Source organism: Phyllobates terribilis, unplaced genomic scaffold (genome assembly GCF_046119375.1).
Source record: "Phyllobates terribilis strain yellow unplaced genomic scaffold, ASM4611937v1 Scaffold_7__3_contigs__length_470593459, whole genome shotgun sequence".
In the NCBI taxonomy this organism is placed as follows: domain Eukaryota; kingdom Metazoa; phylum Chordata; class Amphibia; order Anura; family Dendrobatidae; genus Phyllobates; species Phyllobates terribilis.
This window is the reverse complement of record NW_027362767.1, coordinates 273,796,213-273,814,388: the sequence shown is the minus strand read 5'-3', so window position 1 is coordinate 273,814,388 and position 18,176 is coordinate 273,796,213. Positions and strand designations below refer to the sequence as shown.

The following is an 18,176-nucleotide window of genomic DNA, read 5'->3' as shown; positions in this document are numbered from 1 at the left end:
GTTCTATCGTAGGGACAGATCTCCTCTCTTTCCTTAGCTCTGGTAGCAGAACATAACATTGGGCTGGAATCATGGGGAGAGAGATTGTTGGCCCTTTTAAGATCCCTGAAGGGGTAAAGATGAACTCCATAATGTATGTTGAGTTTCTCAAACAACACTTCCTGCCATGGTTCAAGAAGAAGAACCATGCATTCCGCAGCAAGATCATTTTCATGCATGATAATGCCCCGTCTCATGCTGCACATAACACATCTGCATCTCTGGCTGCTATGGGCATAAAAGGGGACAAACTTATGGTGTGGCATCCATGCTCCCCTGACCTCAACCCCATTGAGAACCTCTGGAGCATCATCAAAAGGAGTGTCTATGATGGCGGGAGGCAGTTCACATCTAAGCAACAGCTCTGGGAGGGTATTCTGTCCTCATGCAAAACAATTGAAGCAGAAACCATCCAAAACCTGACAAATTCAATGGACGAGAGAGTTCAGAAGCTCCTTTCGAACAAGGGGTCCTATGTGCAAATGTAACATCACCTAGAATAAAGTTTTGAGTTGAAAACTGTTTGATTTCAGTTTGTAATAACCTGCTAATGCTTATCATTTCAAAAATGACCATTTTTTTGTTCTTTATTAAAATGAAAAGGTTGAAAACTCTGCTGTGCATAATAATTTGGAACATGCATTTTGAGTGCAGTTTGAGTTTTTTATTTTTTTAAAAATATACTGTAATGATAGGCAGTTTGTACAAAAACCTTTCAATTGTACTCTAATAGTTATTTGACTGGAAAATTACAATGACTGCAATTCATATAGGTAATTTGGGAAAATCTGAGAAAATATTATTTGCATAATAATTTGGAACACAGTGTAGAGATCAGCAGTGACATCACTGAGAATGCCGTCTATCCATCACTAGAGATCAGCGGTGACATCACTGAGAATGCCGCCTATCCATCACTAGAGATCAGCGGTGACATCACTGAGAATGCCGCCTATCCATCACTAGAGATCAGCGGTGACATCACTGAGAATGCCGCCTATCCATCACTAGAGATCAGCGGTGACATCACTGAGAATGCTGCCTATCCATCACTAGAGATCAGCGGTGACATCACTGAGAATGCCGCCTATCCATCACTAGAGATCAGCGGTGACATCACTGAGAATGCCGCCTATTCATCACTAGAGATCAGTGGTGACATCACTGAGAATGTCTCCTATCCATCACTACACTGTGTTCCAAATTATTATGCAAATAATATTTTCTCAGATTTTCCCAAATTACCTATATGAATTGCAGTCATTGTAATTTTCCAGTCAAATAACTATTAGAGTACAATTGAAAGGTTTTTGTACAAACTGCCTATGATAACAGTATATTTAAAAAAAAATAAAAAACTCAAACTGCACTCAAAATGCATGTTCCAAATTATTATGCACAGCAGAGTTTTCAACCTTTTCATTTTAATAAAGAACAAAAAAATGGTCATTTTTGAAATTATAAGCATTAGCAGGTTATTACAAACTGAAATCAAACAGTTCTCAGCTCAAAACTTTATTCTAGGTGATGTTACATTTGCACATAGGGCCCCTTGTTCGAAAGGAGCTTCTGAACTCTCTCGTCCATTGAATTTGTCAGGTTTTGGATGGTTTCTGCTTCAATTGTTTTGCATGAGGACAGAATACCCTCCCAGAGCTGTTGCTTAGATGTGAACTGCCTCTCGCCATCATAGACACTCCTTTTGATGATGCTCCAGAGGTTCTCAATGGGGTTGAGGTCAGGGGAGCATGGGGGCCACACCATAAGTTTGTCCCCTTTTATGCCCATAGCAGCCAGAGATGCAGATGTGTTATGTGCAGCATGAGACGGGGCATTATCATGCATGAAATGATCTCGATGGTCCAGATGGATGGAGTGGAGGATGGCTGGTTGATGGACACCCCATGCAAACACGGCTACGGCGCTAACAAGGAGGAGGTGGAGTAATGTTTTGGGCTGGAATCATGGGAAGAGAGATTGTTGGCCCTTTTAGGATCCCTGAAGGGGTAAAGATGAACTCCATAATGTATGTTGAGTTTCTCAAACAGCACTTTCTTCCATGGTTCAAGAAGAAGAACCGTGCATTCCGCAGCAAGATCATTTTCATGCATGATAATGCCCCGTCTCATGCTGCACATAACACATCTGCATCTCTGGCTGCTATGGGCATAAAAGGGGACAAACTTATGGTGTGGCATCCATGCTCCCCTGACCTCAACCCCATTGAGAACCTCTGGAGCATCATCAAAAGGAGTGTCTATGATGGCGGGAGGCAGTTCACATCTAAGCAACAGCTCTGGGAGGGTATTCTGTCCTCATGCAAAACAATTGAAGCAGAAACCATCCAAAACCTGACAAATTCAATGGACGAGAGAGTTCAGAAGCTCCTTTCGAACAAGGGGTCCTATGTGCAAATGTAACATCACCTAGAATAAAGTTTTGAGTTGAAAACTGTTTGATTTCAGTTTGTAATAACCTGCTAATGCTTATCATTTCAAAAATGACCATTTTTTTGTTCTTTATTAAAATGAAAAGGTTGAAAACTCTGCTGTGCATAATAATTTGGAACATGCATTTTGAGTGCAGTTTGAGTTTTTTATTTTTTTAAAAATATACTGTTATCATAGGCAGTTTGTACAAAAACCTTTCAATTGTACTCTAATAGTTATTTGACTGGAAAATTACAATGACTGCAATTCATATAGGTAATTTGGGAAAATCTGAGAAAATATTATTTGCATAATAATTTGGAACACAGTGTAGAGATCAGCAGTGACATCACTGAGAATGCCGTATATCCATCACTAGAGATCAGCGGTGACATCACTGAGAATGCCGTATATCCATCACTAGAGATCAGCGGTGACATCACTGAGAATGCCGCCTATCCATCATTATAGATCAGCGGTGACATCACTGAGAATGCCGCCTATCCATCACTAGAGATCAGCGGTGACATCACTGAGAATGCTGCCTATCCATCACTAGAGATCAGCGGTGACATCACTGAGAATGCCGCCTATCCATCACTAGAGATCAGCGGTGACATCACTGAGAATGCTGCCTATCCATCACTAGAGATCAGCGGTGACATCACTGAGAATGCCGCCTATCCATCACTAGAGATCAGCGGTGACATCACTGAGAATGCCGCCTATTCATCACTAGAGATCAGTGGTGACATCACTGAGAATGCCGCCTATCCATCACTAGAGATCAGCGGTGACATCACTGAGAATGCCACCTATCCATCACTAGAGATCAGCGGTGACATCACTGAGAATGCCGCCTATTCATCACTAGAGATCAGCGGTGACATCACTGAGAATGCCGCCTATTCATCACTAGAGATCAGCGGTGACATCACTGAGAATGCCGCCTATCCATCATTATAGATCAGCGGTGACATCACTGAGAATGCCGCCTATCCATCACTAGAGATCAGCGGTGACATCACTGAGAATGCCGCCTATCCATCACTAGAGATCAGCGGTGACATCACTGAGAATGCTGCCTATCCATCACTAGAGATCAGCGGTGACAACACTGAGAATGCCACCTATCCATCACTAGAGATCAGCGGTGACATCACTGAGAATGTCGCCTATCCATCACTAGAGATCAGCGGTGACATCACTGAGAATGCTGCCTATCCATCACTAGAGATCAGCGGTGACATCACTGAGAATGCCGCCTATCCATCACTAGAGATCAGCGGTGACATCACTGAGAATTTCGCCTATCCATCACTAGAGATCAGCAGTGACATCACTGAGAATGCCGCCTATCCATCACTAGAGATCAGCGGTGACAACACTGAGAATGCCTCCTATCCATCACTAGAGATCAGCAGTGACATCACTGAGAATGCCGCCTATTCATCACTAGAGATCAGCGGTGACATCACGGAGAATGCTGCCTATCCATCACTAGAGATCAGCGGTGACATCACTGAGAATGCCGCCTATTCATCACTAGAGATCAGCGGTGACATCACTGAGAATGCCGCCTATCCATCACTAGAGATCAGCGGTGACATCACTGAGAATGCCGCCTATCCATCACTAGAGATCAGAGGTGACATCACTGAGAATGCCGCCTATCCATCACTAGAGATCAGCGGTGACATCACTGAGAATGCCGCCTATCCATCACTAGAGATCAGCGGTAACATCACTGAGAATGCTGCCTATCCATCATTATAGATCAGCGGTGACATCACTGAGAATGCCGCCTATCCATCACTAGAGATCAGCGGTGACATCACTGAGAATGCCGCCTATTCATCACTAGAGATCAGTGGTGACATCACTGAGAATGCCGCCTATCCATCACTAGAGATCAACGGTGACATCACTGAGAATGCCGCCTATCTATCACTAGAGATCAGCGGTGACATCACTGAGAATGCCTCCTATCCATCACTAGAGATCAGCGGTGACATCACTGAGAATGCCGCCTATCCATCACTAGAGATCAGTGGTGACATCACTGAGAATGCCCCCTATCCATCACTAGAGATCGGCGGTGACATCACTGAGAATGCCTCCTATCCATCACTAGAGATCAGCGGTGACATCACTGAGAATGCTGCCTATTCATCACTAGAGATCAGTGGTGACATCACTGAGAATGCCGCCTATCCATCACTAGAGATCAGCGGTGACATCACTGAGAATGCCGCCTATTCATCACTAGAGATCAGCGGTGACATCACTGAGAATGCCGCCTATCCATCACTAGAGATCAGCAGTGACATCACTGAGAATGCCGCCTATCCATCACTAGAGATCAGCGGTGACATCACTGAGAATGCCTCCTATCCATCACTAGAGATCAGCAGTGACATCACTGAGAATGCCGCCTATCCATCACTAGAGATCAGCGGTGACAACACTGAGAATGCCTCCTATCCATCACTAGAGATCAGCGGTGACATCACTGAGAATGCCTCCTATCCATCACTAGAGATCAGCAGTGACATCACTGAGAATGCCGCCTATCCATCACTAGAGATCAGCGGTGACATCACTGAGAATGCCGCCTATTCATCACTAGAGATCAGCGGTGACATCACTGAGAATGCCGCCTATTCATCACTAGAGATCAGCGGTGACATCACGGAGAATGCCGCCTATCCATCACTAGAGATCAGCGGTGACATCACTGAGAATGCCGCCTATCCATCACTAGAGATCAGCGGTGACATCACTGAGAATGCCGCCTATCCATCACTAGAGATCAGCGGTGACATCACTGAGAATGCCGCCTATCCATCACTAGAGATCAGAGGTGACATCACTGAGAATGCCGCCTATCCATCACTAGAGATCAGCAGTGACATCACTGAGAATGCCGCCTATCCATCACTAGAGATCAGCGGTGACATCACTGAGAATGCCGCCTATCCATCACTAGAGATCAACGGTGACATCACTGAGAATGCCGCCTATCCATCACTAGAGATCAGCGGTGACATCACTGAGAATGCCTCCTATCCATCACTAGAGATCAGTGGTGACATCACTGAGAATGCCGCCTATCCATCACTAGAGATCAGCGGTGACATCACTGAGAATGCCGCCTATCCATCACTAGAGATCAGCGGTGACATCACTGAGAATGCCACCTATCCATCACTAGAGATCAGAGGTGACATCACTGAGAATGCCGCCTATCCATCACTAGAGATCAGCGGTGACATCACTGAGAATGCCACCTATCCATCACTAGAGATCAGCGGTGACATCACTGAGAATGCCGCCTATCCATCACTAGAGATCAGCGGTGACATCACTGAGAATGCCGCCTATTCATCACTAGAGATCAGCGGTGACATCACTGAGAATGCCACCTATCCATCACTAGAGATCAGAGGTGACATCACTGAGAATGCCGCCTATCCATCACTAGAGATCAGCGGTGACATCACTGAGAATGCCACCTATCCATCACTAGAGATCAGCGGTGACATCACTGAGAATGCCGCCTATCCATCACTAGAGATCAGCGGTGACATCACTGAGAATTCCACCTATCCATCACTAGAGATCAGCGGTGACATCACTGAGAATGCCGCCTATCCATCACTAGAGATCAGCGGTGACATCACTGAGAATGCCGCCTATCCATCACTAGAGATCAGCGGTGACATCACTGAGAATGCCGCCTATCCATCACTAGAGATCAGCAGTGACATCACTGAGAATGCCGCCTATCCATCACTAGAGATCAGAGGTGACATCACTGAGAATGCCACCTATCCATCACTAGAGATCAGCGGTGACATCACTGAGAATGCCTCCTATCCATCACTAGAGATCAGCGGTGACATCACTGAGAATGCCACCTATCCATCACTAGAGATCAGCAGTGACATCACTGAGAATGCCTCCTATCCATCACTAGAGATCAGCAGTGACATCACTGAGAATGCCTCCTATCCATCACTAGAGATCAGCGGTGACATCACTGAGAATGCCACCTATCCATCACTAGAGATCAGCGGTGACATCACTGAGAATGCCGCCTATCCATCACTAGAGATCAGCGGTGACATCACTGAGAATGCCGCCTATCCATCACTAGAGATCAGCGGTGACATCACTGAGAATGCCGCCTATCCATCACTAGAGATCAGCAGTGACATCACTGAGAATGCCGCCTATCCATCACTAGAGATCAGCGGTGACATCACTGAGAATGCCTCCTATCCATCACTAGAGATCAGCGGTGACATCACTGAGAATGCCACCTATCCATCACTAGAGATCAGCGGTGACATCACTGAGAATGCCGCCTATCCATCACTAGAGATCAGCGGTGACATCACTGAGAATGCCACCTATCCATCACTAGAGATCAGCGGTGACATCACTGAGAATGCCGCCTATCCATCACTAGAGATCAGCGGTGACATCACTGAGAATGCCGCCTATCCATCACTAGAGATCAGCGGTGACATCACTGAGAATGCCGCCTATCCATCACTAGAGATCAGCAGTGACATCACTGAGAATGCCGCCTATCCATCACTAGAGATCAGAGGTGACATCACTGAGAATGCCGCCTATCCATCACTAGAGATCAGCAGTGACATCACTGAGAATGCCGCCTATCCATCACTAGAGATCAGCGGTGACATCACTGAGAATGCCGCCTATCCATCACTAGAGATCAGCGGTGACATCACTGAGAATGCCGCCTGTCCATCACTAGAGATCAGCGGTGACATCACTGAGAATGCCGCCTATCCATCACTAGAGATCAGAGGTGACATCACTGAGAATGCCGCCTATCCATCACTAGAGATCAGCGGTGACATCACTGAGAATGCCGCCTATCCATCACTAGAGATCAGCGGTGACATCACTGAGAATGCCGCCTATCCATCACTAGAGATCAGAGGTGACATCACTGAGAATGCCGCCTATCCATCACTAGAGATCAGAGGTGACATCACTGAGAATGCCGCCTATCCATCACTAGAGATCAGCGGTGACATCACTGAGAATGCCGCCTATCCATCACTAGAGATCAGCGGTGACATCACTGAGAATGCCGCCTATCCATCACTAGAGATCAGCAGTGACATCACTGAGAATGCCGCCTATCCATCACTAGAGATCAGCGGTGACATCACTGAGAATGCCGCCTATCCATCACTAGAGATCAGCGGTGACATCACTGAGAATGCCACCTATCCATCACTAGAGATCAGCAGTGACATCACTGAGAATGCCGCCTATCCATCACTAGAGATCAGCGTTGACGTCTCTGAGTCATATACTCATCATCCTCTTTCTGTCTCAGGATCACCAGAGTGTCTGTGATTTCGTGGAGATTTGCTGTCACACCGGCTGTGGGGAAACTCTTCAGAGGAAGTTTCTGGCCGCGCACTTGGACCATGAATGCCCTAGCAGCACTTCCGTGTGTCCGCGATGCTCGCTGAGGATCCAAAAAAAACAGAGCCAAGTAAGACATGAACCACCAGACACTGTCTAACTATAAACTCCATCATGCCCCAGCTCAGAGGACAGAATACTAAGGAGTAGTATAGTGAAATCAGGGTGCGGGTGGGGGGAGTCACCCACTGTGCTGTACAATGCAGCTTCTCTCATTTTGTTGTATTTCTGTTTCTTTTCAGAAACACAATTGTGAGAAGATTTTCTCCAAGGATCCAAGTTCCAGAAAAGTATATCGTCAAGCTAAAGGCAAAGTAAGGACGTCTCTGGTCTAGAAAAGGGTTAACACTGAAAGTGAAGTAAATGTGGGGACCCCAATATATATATATATAACCTGCCTGGATAAAATTGTCGTTTTCCCTACAGAACCCCCATAGTGGCCAGGTGGACTGTCGCTTTGCCCCTTTGGGATGCATTTACAGAGTAAGTAAAAGAGAACTGTGAAAGGAGCCTCTGTGCTGCTGTAGAACATCACGATATGACCCCACATTATCAGCAGTAAAAGACCCTCAGCGAAGAGTCAGCTCGTTTTATAAAAGTCATTGACATAGTGGAAGGAACAGTCCACAGCAGCACAATGTATTTCAGCACAGGAGTGGAAAGTGGAAAACTCTGCTCATTCCACTATGTTACCCCCAGTCTGTAACCTTTAAGAAGATTTAATACCATCCTATCCTGAAATACTCTGCACTGTTGGGTGCACTGTGAATTCTTATTAATTTTGAGCAGTAGGTTGGACCAGATGACCCTGGAGGTCCCTTGCAACTCTACCTTTCTATGTTTCTAGTACACTTTACCAAGAGTTTCCTAATCACTGGGAGTTAAATGACGACATTATACATATAGACACACAGTCACCATCGCAGAAAGCTTATCACTTGCAGATGTGTATCTACACAGCCACCACCAGAGGGAGCTCCTCACATACAAATGTGTGTATATACACAGTGACCACCAGAGGGAGCTCCTCACATACGTGTGTGTGTGTGTGTGTGTGTGTGTGTGTGTGTGTGTGTGTGTGTATACACACAGTCACCACCTGAGGGAGCTTCACACACACACAGTCACCATCAAAGGGATCTCCTCAGATACAAATGTGTGTGTATATGTGTATACACAGTCACCACCAGAGGGAGCGCTTCACATACAGAGGTATGTGTGTGTGTGTGTATATATTTATTTATTATATAGTTATATAGTGTGGTAGATCCGCTCGCTCGGCAGCACATAGAGGTAGACACAGGAACACTGTCTCTTTAAAGCTTCTGCTGGTTTATTAAGAGTACGGCATAAACCACGGCAATGTTATCAAAACAGTCACGGCATTCCAGGCCTAACAGAAAAAAAACAAAACATAACATATGGTACAGTCCGGGTAACCACCTGCTTCAGGAACAAACAATCCAAAGAGTAGCATTCCTTCACATGACAAAACAGCTCCAGAACTTGTGACTCCAGACCCACACACATACACTGCTCTAGAAAGCTGGGTATTTATCCTCTGTACTCCTCCCACTCTACAGCTGTTCAATCATCCTAGTACTAAACATGGCTGATTAACCCCCCCCCCCCCCTCAGCAATGTGTGCGCTGGATCATTTTTCCTAGGTTTATACACTGCTCAAAAGAATAAAGTGAACACTCAAATAACACATCCCAGATCTGAATGAATGAAATATTCTCATTGAATACTTTGTTCTGTACAAAGTTGAATGTGCTGACAACAAAATCACTCAAAAATCATTAATGGAAATCAAATTTATTAACCAATGGAGGCCTGGATTTGGAGTCACCCCCAAAATTAAAGTGGAAAAACACACTACAGCCTGATCCAACTTTGATATAATGTTCTTAAAACAAGTCAAAATGAGGCTGAGTATTGTGTGTGGCCTCCACGTGCCTGTATGACCTCCCTACAACGCCTGGGCATGCTCCTGATGAGGTTGCGGATGGTCTCCTGTGGGATCTCCTCTCAGACCTGGACTAAAGCATCCGTCAACCCCTGCACAGTCTGTGGTGCAACGTGACGTTGGTGGATGGAGCGAGACATGATGTCCCAGATGTGCTCAATCGGATTCAGGTCTGGGGAACAGGCGGGCCAGCCCATAGTTTCAATGCCTTCATCTTGCAGGAACTGCTGACACACTCCAGCCACATGAGGTCTGGCATTGTCCTGCATTAGGAGGAACCCAGGGCCAACCGCACCAGCATATGGTCTCACAAGGGGTCTGAGGATCTCATCTCGGTACCTAATGGCAGTCAGGCTACCTCTGGCGAGCACATGGAGGGCTGTGCGGCCCTCCAAAGAAATGCCACCCCACACAATTACTGACCCACTGCCAAAGCGGTCATGCTGAAGGATGTTGCAGGCAGCAGATCGCTCTCCACGGCGTCTCCAGACTCTGTCACGTCTGTCACATGTGCTCAGTGTGAACCTGCTTTCATCTGTGAAGAGCACAGGGCGCCAGTGGCGACTTTGCCAATCCTTGAGTTCTGTGGCAAATGCCAAGCGTCCTGCACGGTGTTGGGCTGTGAGCACAACCCCCATCTGTGGACGTCGGGCCCTCATACCACCCTCATGGAGTCGGTTTCTAACCGTTTGTGCAGACACATGCACATTTGTGGCCTGCTGGAGGTCATTTTGCAGGGCTCTGGCAGTGCTCCTTCTGTTCCTCCTTGCACAAAGGCGGAGGTAGCGGTCCTGCTCCTGGGTTGTTGCCCTCCTATGGCCCCCTCCATGTCTCCTGGTGTACTGGCCTGTCTTCTGGTAGCGCTTCCAGCCTCTGGACACTATGCTGACAGACACAGCAAACCTTGCCACAGCTCGCATTGATGAGCCATCCTGGATGAGCTGCACTACCTGAGCAACTTCTGTGGGTTGTATAGTCCGTCTCATACTACCATGAGTGTGAAAGCACAACCAACATTCAAAAGTGATCAAAACATCAGCCAGAAAGCATTGGTACTGAGATGTGGTCTGTGGTCCCCACCTGCAGAACCACTCCTTTATTGAGGGTGTCTTGATAATTGCCAATAATTTCCATCTATTGTCTATTCCATTTGCACAACAGCATGTGAAATTGATTGTCAATCAGTGTTGCTTCCTAAGTGGACAGTTTGATTTCAGGGAAGTTTGACTTACTTGGAGTTATATTCTGTTGTTTAAGTGTTCCCTTTATTTTTTTGAGCAGTATATTATTGAAAGTAACAATTTCAGTGCTACATATCTCCCCTCTAGTACTTTGCCAGTGACTTTGTCACATTCCCACCACCCTCTGCCCAAAGCCGGGGGTTTTGGCACCTTCGGTCACCAAGCAGGGAAGTCTAGACAGGGCATCTGCATTGCTGTGCAGCGTCCCAGGATTGTGTTCCACATGAAAGTTGAAGTCCTGTAGGCCTGAGTTTCAACTCTTGGAACGCAATCTCTCCTTCAGGAGACCATATGGCCATTGAAGTCTTCATGCCCTTAGGAAGGTCGGTCAGGGGTGCGGCTGTCTTGGCAAAATTCGGGATACACCACTGATAGTATCCTACCATTCCTAGAAATGCCCGAACCTGTTTCTTGGAGATCAGTTTAGGCCAATTTTGGACTACAGCCACCTTATTCACTTGCGGCTTTACTTCGCCTCTTCCGACGATGTAGCCTAAGTATTTTCCCTTCTTTTTCCCCATGGCACACTTCTTTGGGTTTATGGCAAACCCCCACTTCCTCAGCGCATCCAGCACTGCCTGGACCTTCTGCAGATGACTTCCCCAATCCGGGCTGAATATCACAATGTCGTCGAGGTAAGATGTGGCGTACGTTTTGTGAGGGGCTAAGATCCGGTCCATGGCCCTCCGGAAGGTAGCTCCTTGCAGCCTGAACGGAATTCCGGTATACTGGCTGCAACAGTCAGGTGTAGAAGAGGCCGTTTTCTCCTTTGCACTTTGAGAGTGAAGGATTTGCCAGTAACCTTTCGTTAGGTCCATGGTGGTGATGTATCTGACTGACCTTAGTTTCTCTATGGGATCATCAATGGAGGGCATCAGATATGCATCACATTTTGACACATTTAGTTCCCTGTGGTTGTTGCAGAAACTCGACTCTCCCCCAGGCTTCCACACAAGGAAAGTGGGGCTGGACCCGCTGCTCTTTGACTCCTCGATGACACCCCGGTTCAACTTTTTCCTCACCTCCTTCTAAATCACCTTGTGGTGAGTTTTGTGGGATACTATACGGCTGTTGGTTCACCTGCACATGCGGTTCTGCAAGGATTTCATGTTCAACCACCTGAAGCCCGGGTCTGGCTGCTGAAGCAGTTCTCGGCATTATTGTTTCTGGGCCGGTGACAGTGTTTCTGCCACTGTGACATCCTCAGTGTCCCCTTCTGGCTTCTTCAGCTCACATGGAGTTTCAATGGGGTCCCTCTGTTGCCCTGCCTTGAGGATTTTGGAAGTGAGAGGTGGTAGCGGTTAACTGGCAGTTGGGACAGGACTTGCAAGGCAGTTGGGACAGGACTTGCAATACCTTAGGATTTCCAGGTGACATCTGGGGCAATAGAACCTCCGCATGACACGTTCTTGAGTTTTGTCCACTCCCAGATGGCCACCTAAGACATGTGAATGGGCCGTGTCCAACACACTTTGTCTATAGGGTCCTGGTACCAACAAATGCTCCACTATCTCCTCCCTTATCTTAGTAACCCGGTACAATAAGTCCCCACTCAACATGATATAAGGAAAGCTGGTGTCAGCCCCCCACCCCTGTGCTATGCCGTTTATGACGGTTATGTTATTCAACGCTTCTTTTAGAAATAGGTCACTATGTTGGGTGAACCCAAAATTTTCTCTGGTCACTCCTATCTCAGGAATGTCTGTCTCAGGGGATACTACTTCTCCTCTTCTCCCATTACACAGAAGGGAAACCCATCAGACTCTGGGGTTGGTGAGACTTTTTAGGGTCAACCCATTTCTTACCCAAGCAATCGAGGCCTCCACCGCTCCCCCACAAGTCCCAAAACAACACAAAGTCTTGGCCTATGATAATTGGGTGCAACAAATCCGGGACTACGCTGACCTCATGGGACTCAGTACCTCGGGCCGTCTCAATGACCACTCTAGCCACCGAATAGTCTTTAGCATCCCCGTGAATGCTGCGGATGCCTACGTTCTTCCCAGGGATCAATTGGTGAGGGAGTGTGGCCCTCACGAGTGTCACCAAACTCCCTGAGTCAAGTAATCCAGTCATTTGTCGTCCATTCACTTTTACAAGACAAGCTTGGGGCCCCTCGCCGGCTGGACAGTCCACGCTGCAAACTGGATATGCGTAGAAGGAACACCGGCGTCCCATGCTACAGTCCATTTGCTCAGTGGTCAGGGGACAATGGGCAGATATATGACCTGGGCGTAACATCCCCAGCAAATTCCATCCCTCGATGAGGCCCTTGGCATGACCTCTTCCGCCCCCTTGGACTTTAGGTGCCCCACCCCCTTTTTAACCTCTTCCCCCAGTATGAAGTGGGTTGCCTCCCCAAGGACCCGTCGACCCCCTGATACCTTTTGACCAAGTCACTGGCGTTCCGAGGATCTCCCTGGGCAGCCCAAGTCTGCATCGGGCTCAGGAGGGAGTGCACAAACCAGTTCATTACAACTCGCTCCAGCATCTGCGCTGGTGTAGTGGACTCCGGTTGTAACCACTTTTGGACGAGGTGCAGCAGATCAAACATTTGGGAGCGAGGGAGTTTGTCAGGTGATATGTCCAGCGCGGGACCTGTTGTGCCCTGACAGACATTGTCACCCCCAAGCGCGCCAAAATTTCTGCTTTCAATTTTTCATATTCTTTGGCATCCTGTAAGGTTAAATCATAATAGGCCTTTTGCCCACTGCTCTGGCAGGAGTTTCTCCTCTATCATCAACTCTTTCAAAATCGGTTAAAAAGGCCTCAATGTCGTCACCAGGGGTCATCTTCTGCTAGGCTCTCCTCACCGCCTTCCGGACAGAGAAATAATCAGCTGACATTGGGGTCGGCGCTGCCGCTGTGCCACGAATCGCCTCTGTGAATAAATAAATTTGCTGCTGCTGTCAGCTCTGTTGCTGCAGGAGCTGTTGCATAAGCAGCTTACTTGTCTCATGTTGTGCCAGCTGTTGCTGCTGGAGCTGCGGCTGCTGCTCGCGGTGCTGCTGCAGCTTTTGCAGGTGCTGGCTTTGGACCAGGTGCTTGATCAGCTCCTCCATTTTGTCTGACCGCTGTTCCATCATTACAGCCACCTTCACCAAGGACATGCAGTCTGCTCACAGCCATCACTCTTGCTTCCTGGGGATCTTGCCCGCACTTCTAGCACCAACTGTGGTAGATCGGCTCACTCGGCTGCACATAGCGGTAGAGAGGAACACTGTCTCTTTAAATCTTCCGCTGGTTTATTAAGAGTACTGCATAAACCATGGCAATGTTGGCAAAACAAACAGGCCAGGAAGGCCATAACAGGAAAAACAAAACATAACGTTTGGCACAGTCCTTGTTGCTATCGGTAACTGCCCGCTTCAGGAACAAACAATCCCAGGTTTAGCGCTCCTTCACATGACAATACAGCTCCGGAGCTTGTGCCTCCAGACCCACACACATACACTGCTCTAGAAAGCTGGGTATTTATCCTCTGGACTCCTCCCACTCTACAGCTGTTCAATTGTCCCAGGACTAAACATGGCTGATTAACCCCCCCTCAGCAATTTGTGTGCTGGATCATTTTTCCTAGGTTTATATTACTGAAGCCAACAACCTAAGTGCTACACATCTCCGCTCTAGTACTATGCCAGTGACTTTGCCACAATATATATATATATATATATATATATATATATATATATATATATATATATCATACACACAGACACCACCAGAGGGAGCTCCTGACATACAAATGTGTGTGTGTGTGTGTGTATATACACAGTCACCACCAGAGGGAGCTCCTCACATACAAACGTGTGAGTGTATATACACAGTCACCAACAAAGGGAGCTCCTCACATACAAACGTGTGAGTGTATATACACAGTCACCAACAAAGGGAGCTCCTCACATACAAATGTGTGTGTGTATATACACAGTCACCAACAAAGGGAGCTCCTCACATACAAATGTGTGTGTGTATATACACAGTCACCAACAAAGGGAGCTCCTCACATACAAATGTGTGTGTGTATATACACAGTCACCAACAAAGGGAGCTCCTCACATACAAATGTGTGTGTGTATATACACAGTCACCAACAAAGGGAGCTCCTCACATACAAACGTGTGAGTGTATATACACAGTCACCAACAAAGGGAGCTCCTCACATACAAATGTGTGTGTGTATATACACAGTCACCAACAAAGGGAGCTCCTCACATACAAATGTGTGTGTGTATATACACAGTCACCAACAAAGGGAGCTCCTCACATACAAATGTGTGTGTGTATATACACAGTCACCAACAAAGGGAGCTCCTCACATACAAATGTGTGTGTGTGTTCTAGGGTTTGTACTCACTCAGCTACAGTTGAGGTAGGCACAGGATGCGTTTTCATTTCATTAATCCAGAGTTAATCCAGACTGGTTTATTAAAACAGCATAAACCACTCAGGAAGCAAAACAAAAAGACAGCCTTTTCCGGCACAAAGTGGAAACACGAAGTAAAATGTCCATACAATGTTGCGGGTTCGCCCGCTCAGGTTAGTGTCCAGTCCTTAGGTCCTTAGCACAGACCAACACCCTGGAGATCCACACATCTCCAGACACAAGACAGTGATTGAGACACTTGGTCTCCATTTTATTTACCAAACCACGCCCCTGGGGTGGGGATATGTGAGCAGCCATTCCCACCCATCTCTTATGACTGCTTGTAAAACTCGGCCCTGATACGCCCTATTAACTCTCTCAGCACTAAACGTGCTGGAGCATGCTTTTCCGGGCTTACATCTCCGAAGCTATCAACCTCGATGACACATATCTCCCCTCAAGGACCTGTCCGGCGGCCATCTTACAGAGTATACACAGTCATCACCAGAGAGAGCTCCTCAAATACAAATGCGTGTGTCACCACCAGAGGGAGCTCTTTACTTACAACTATGGGTGTGTATACAGTCACCACCAAGGAGGGAGCTCCTCACATACAAATGTGTATATATAGAGCGGTGGTAGATCATGCACACCTCTGCCCCAGTCATTCTCTGTAGGACCAACGCAGATAGGAGGGTGCATCGTTCGAAACTCCCATTAAGGCTGCGTGCCCACGTTGCGGATTACAAGCGTTTTTGATGCGGAATTTCCGCAGCGGAAACGCTTGTAAAACGCTAGGCAATCCGCTCCCCATGGTCCCCAAGGGGATTCCGCAAGTTCTATGCACATGCTGCGGATTTTTCCGCAGCGTTTATGTTGCGTTCAAAAATCCGCAGCATGTCAATTAATTTTGCGTTTCCGCAAGCGGAATTGCCTTGAGCAATGCATAAAAAACGCAAGGCAATTCCGCATGTGGAAAACGCGCGATAAACGCACGAAAAACGCGCGATAAACGCGTGCGGAATTCCGCATGCGTTTTTCCGGGAGAGGACTTGCAGAAATGAAGCAGAAATTTTCTGCTTCATTTCTGCAACGTGGGCACATAGCCTAAGAATTAATGGACCAGAAGTGTGCATAACAGACCGGAAGTGTGCATAATCAACTATGGCTCCATTCTACACAGTCACCACACCTCGCTTACAAATCTGTATATTGTGACAAAGTCACTGGTAAAGTGCTGGAGGGGAGATATGTTTCCCTGAGGCTGTTGGCGTCAGTGAACTAAAACCATTAAGTTTCCTCCAGCATGTTATTTGTTGAGAGGGGTTAAGTATGTAGTAAAAGGGAGTGTTTTTTGTGAATAGCCATTGCGAAGGGTGGGAGGGCCATTCACCAGATCTCTCCGCCTCAGGGTGTGGTCTGGGGGAGTTTAAATACTGGGCCAGCTTAGGCATTCAGAGCTCAATGTCTGGAGAAGTAAGCTCCAGAAGAGGCCTTGTGTTTGTTCCTGAACCATGGGAAGTTGCTGAACTCCCAGCAGGCGAAGCCCTGCTACTACGACTGCGTTTTTTGTGTTACCATTTTTGCTTTTGTTTTCCTGTTTTGCCCAGCGGGCTGTGTTTATTTTCATGGACTAAAGGTTGGTTTATGCTGTTATAGTAAACCAACAAAAGATTTAAAGAGACGGTGTACCTGTATCTACCTCCATGTGCAGCCGAGTGAGCGATCTACCACAATATATACACAGTCTCTACCAGAGGAAGGTCTTAAAGTCACCACTAGAGGGGACTAATCACAGATCACATACAGGTGTGTGTGTATAATATTACAATATATAAAAAACAACTATGGCGGGCACCACCCTAGTATTAAAGTGGATCAACCCAAAGCATATATAAATGACCCAAATTAGGAAAGAAAAAAAGAAAAAGGATATGCAACAATGGGGATCTTACCACAATAATGGATATATAACTGGATAATAACAAATCATCTTTATTGACACATCATATAGACATACAAAAGACCATTAAAAACAATTAAAAAGCCCAATATTAAACAAACTCTGGCTATGAATACATAGTCAGGAAATACCAGGACCCCAAGATAGCAGGAGCTTAATTAAATAGACAATATACAACAAACATGACAAGAGCCACAAAAATGTCAATCAAGACAAAGGTGTAAAAGTTGTACAAAGATTAAATACGTATAACTTGCATGGAGATAATCATCCTATAGTCCAAAAATATATAAATATGGACTAAACACCACCTACAAATCCACACAAAAGAGATTACTTGCAGAAGGCATGCTCCTAAATATATGAAATACAAAAGCGGGGCATGAGATTCCAAATAAGGTCAAAATATTGACATAAGTGCAACCTAGAAGGTAGGAAAGTTTCCCACCAAACTGATAACCAGTTGCTGACCTAAATGATCCATGTAAGGATCAAGTCACCTGCATAAATGACCTGGGGGAAGGTATTGTGGACCCCACGCGTATCTACAAGGCGTGTAGTTTCCTCAGGGGAAGAAAGTGCCCCTACACGCCTTGTAGCGATACGCGTGGGGTCCACAATAAAAAATGTACTGCCTAATTTATTGTGAAAATTCTCCTGAGTACGCCGATACCCCATGTGTAGTGGGAAACTA

General features: G+C 46.6%; 1 protein-coding gene across 2 annotated transcripts in view; it reads left to right on the top strand.

The window, feature by feature from the left end:
- The window catches only part of TRAF1 (TNF receptor associated factor 1), a 54,120-nt gene that overhangs the window by 15,763 nt on the left and 20,181 nt on the right, over positions 1-18,176 (top strand). For both annotated transcript variants that reach the window (XM_073640813.1, XM_073640811.1), the window contains exons 5-7: positions 7,852-8,013; positions 8,186-8,257; positions 8,370-8,426. In XM_073640813.1, coding sequence (XP_073496914.1) covers positions 7,852-8,013; positions 8,186-8,257; positions 8,370-8,426 — 291 coding nt within the window. The remainder of the gene's footprint in view (positions 1-7,851; positions 8,014-8,185; positions 8,258-8,369; positions 8,427-18,176) is intronic.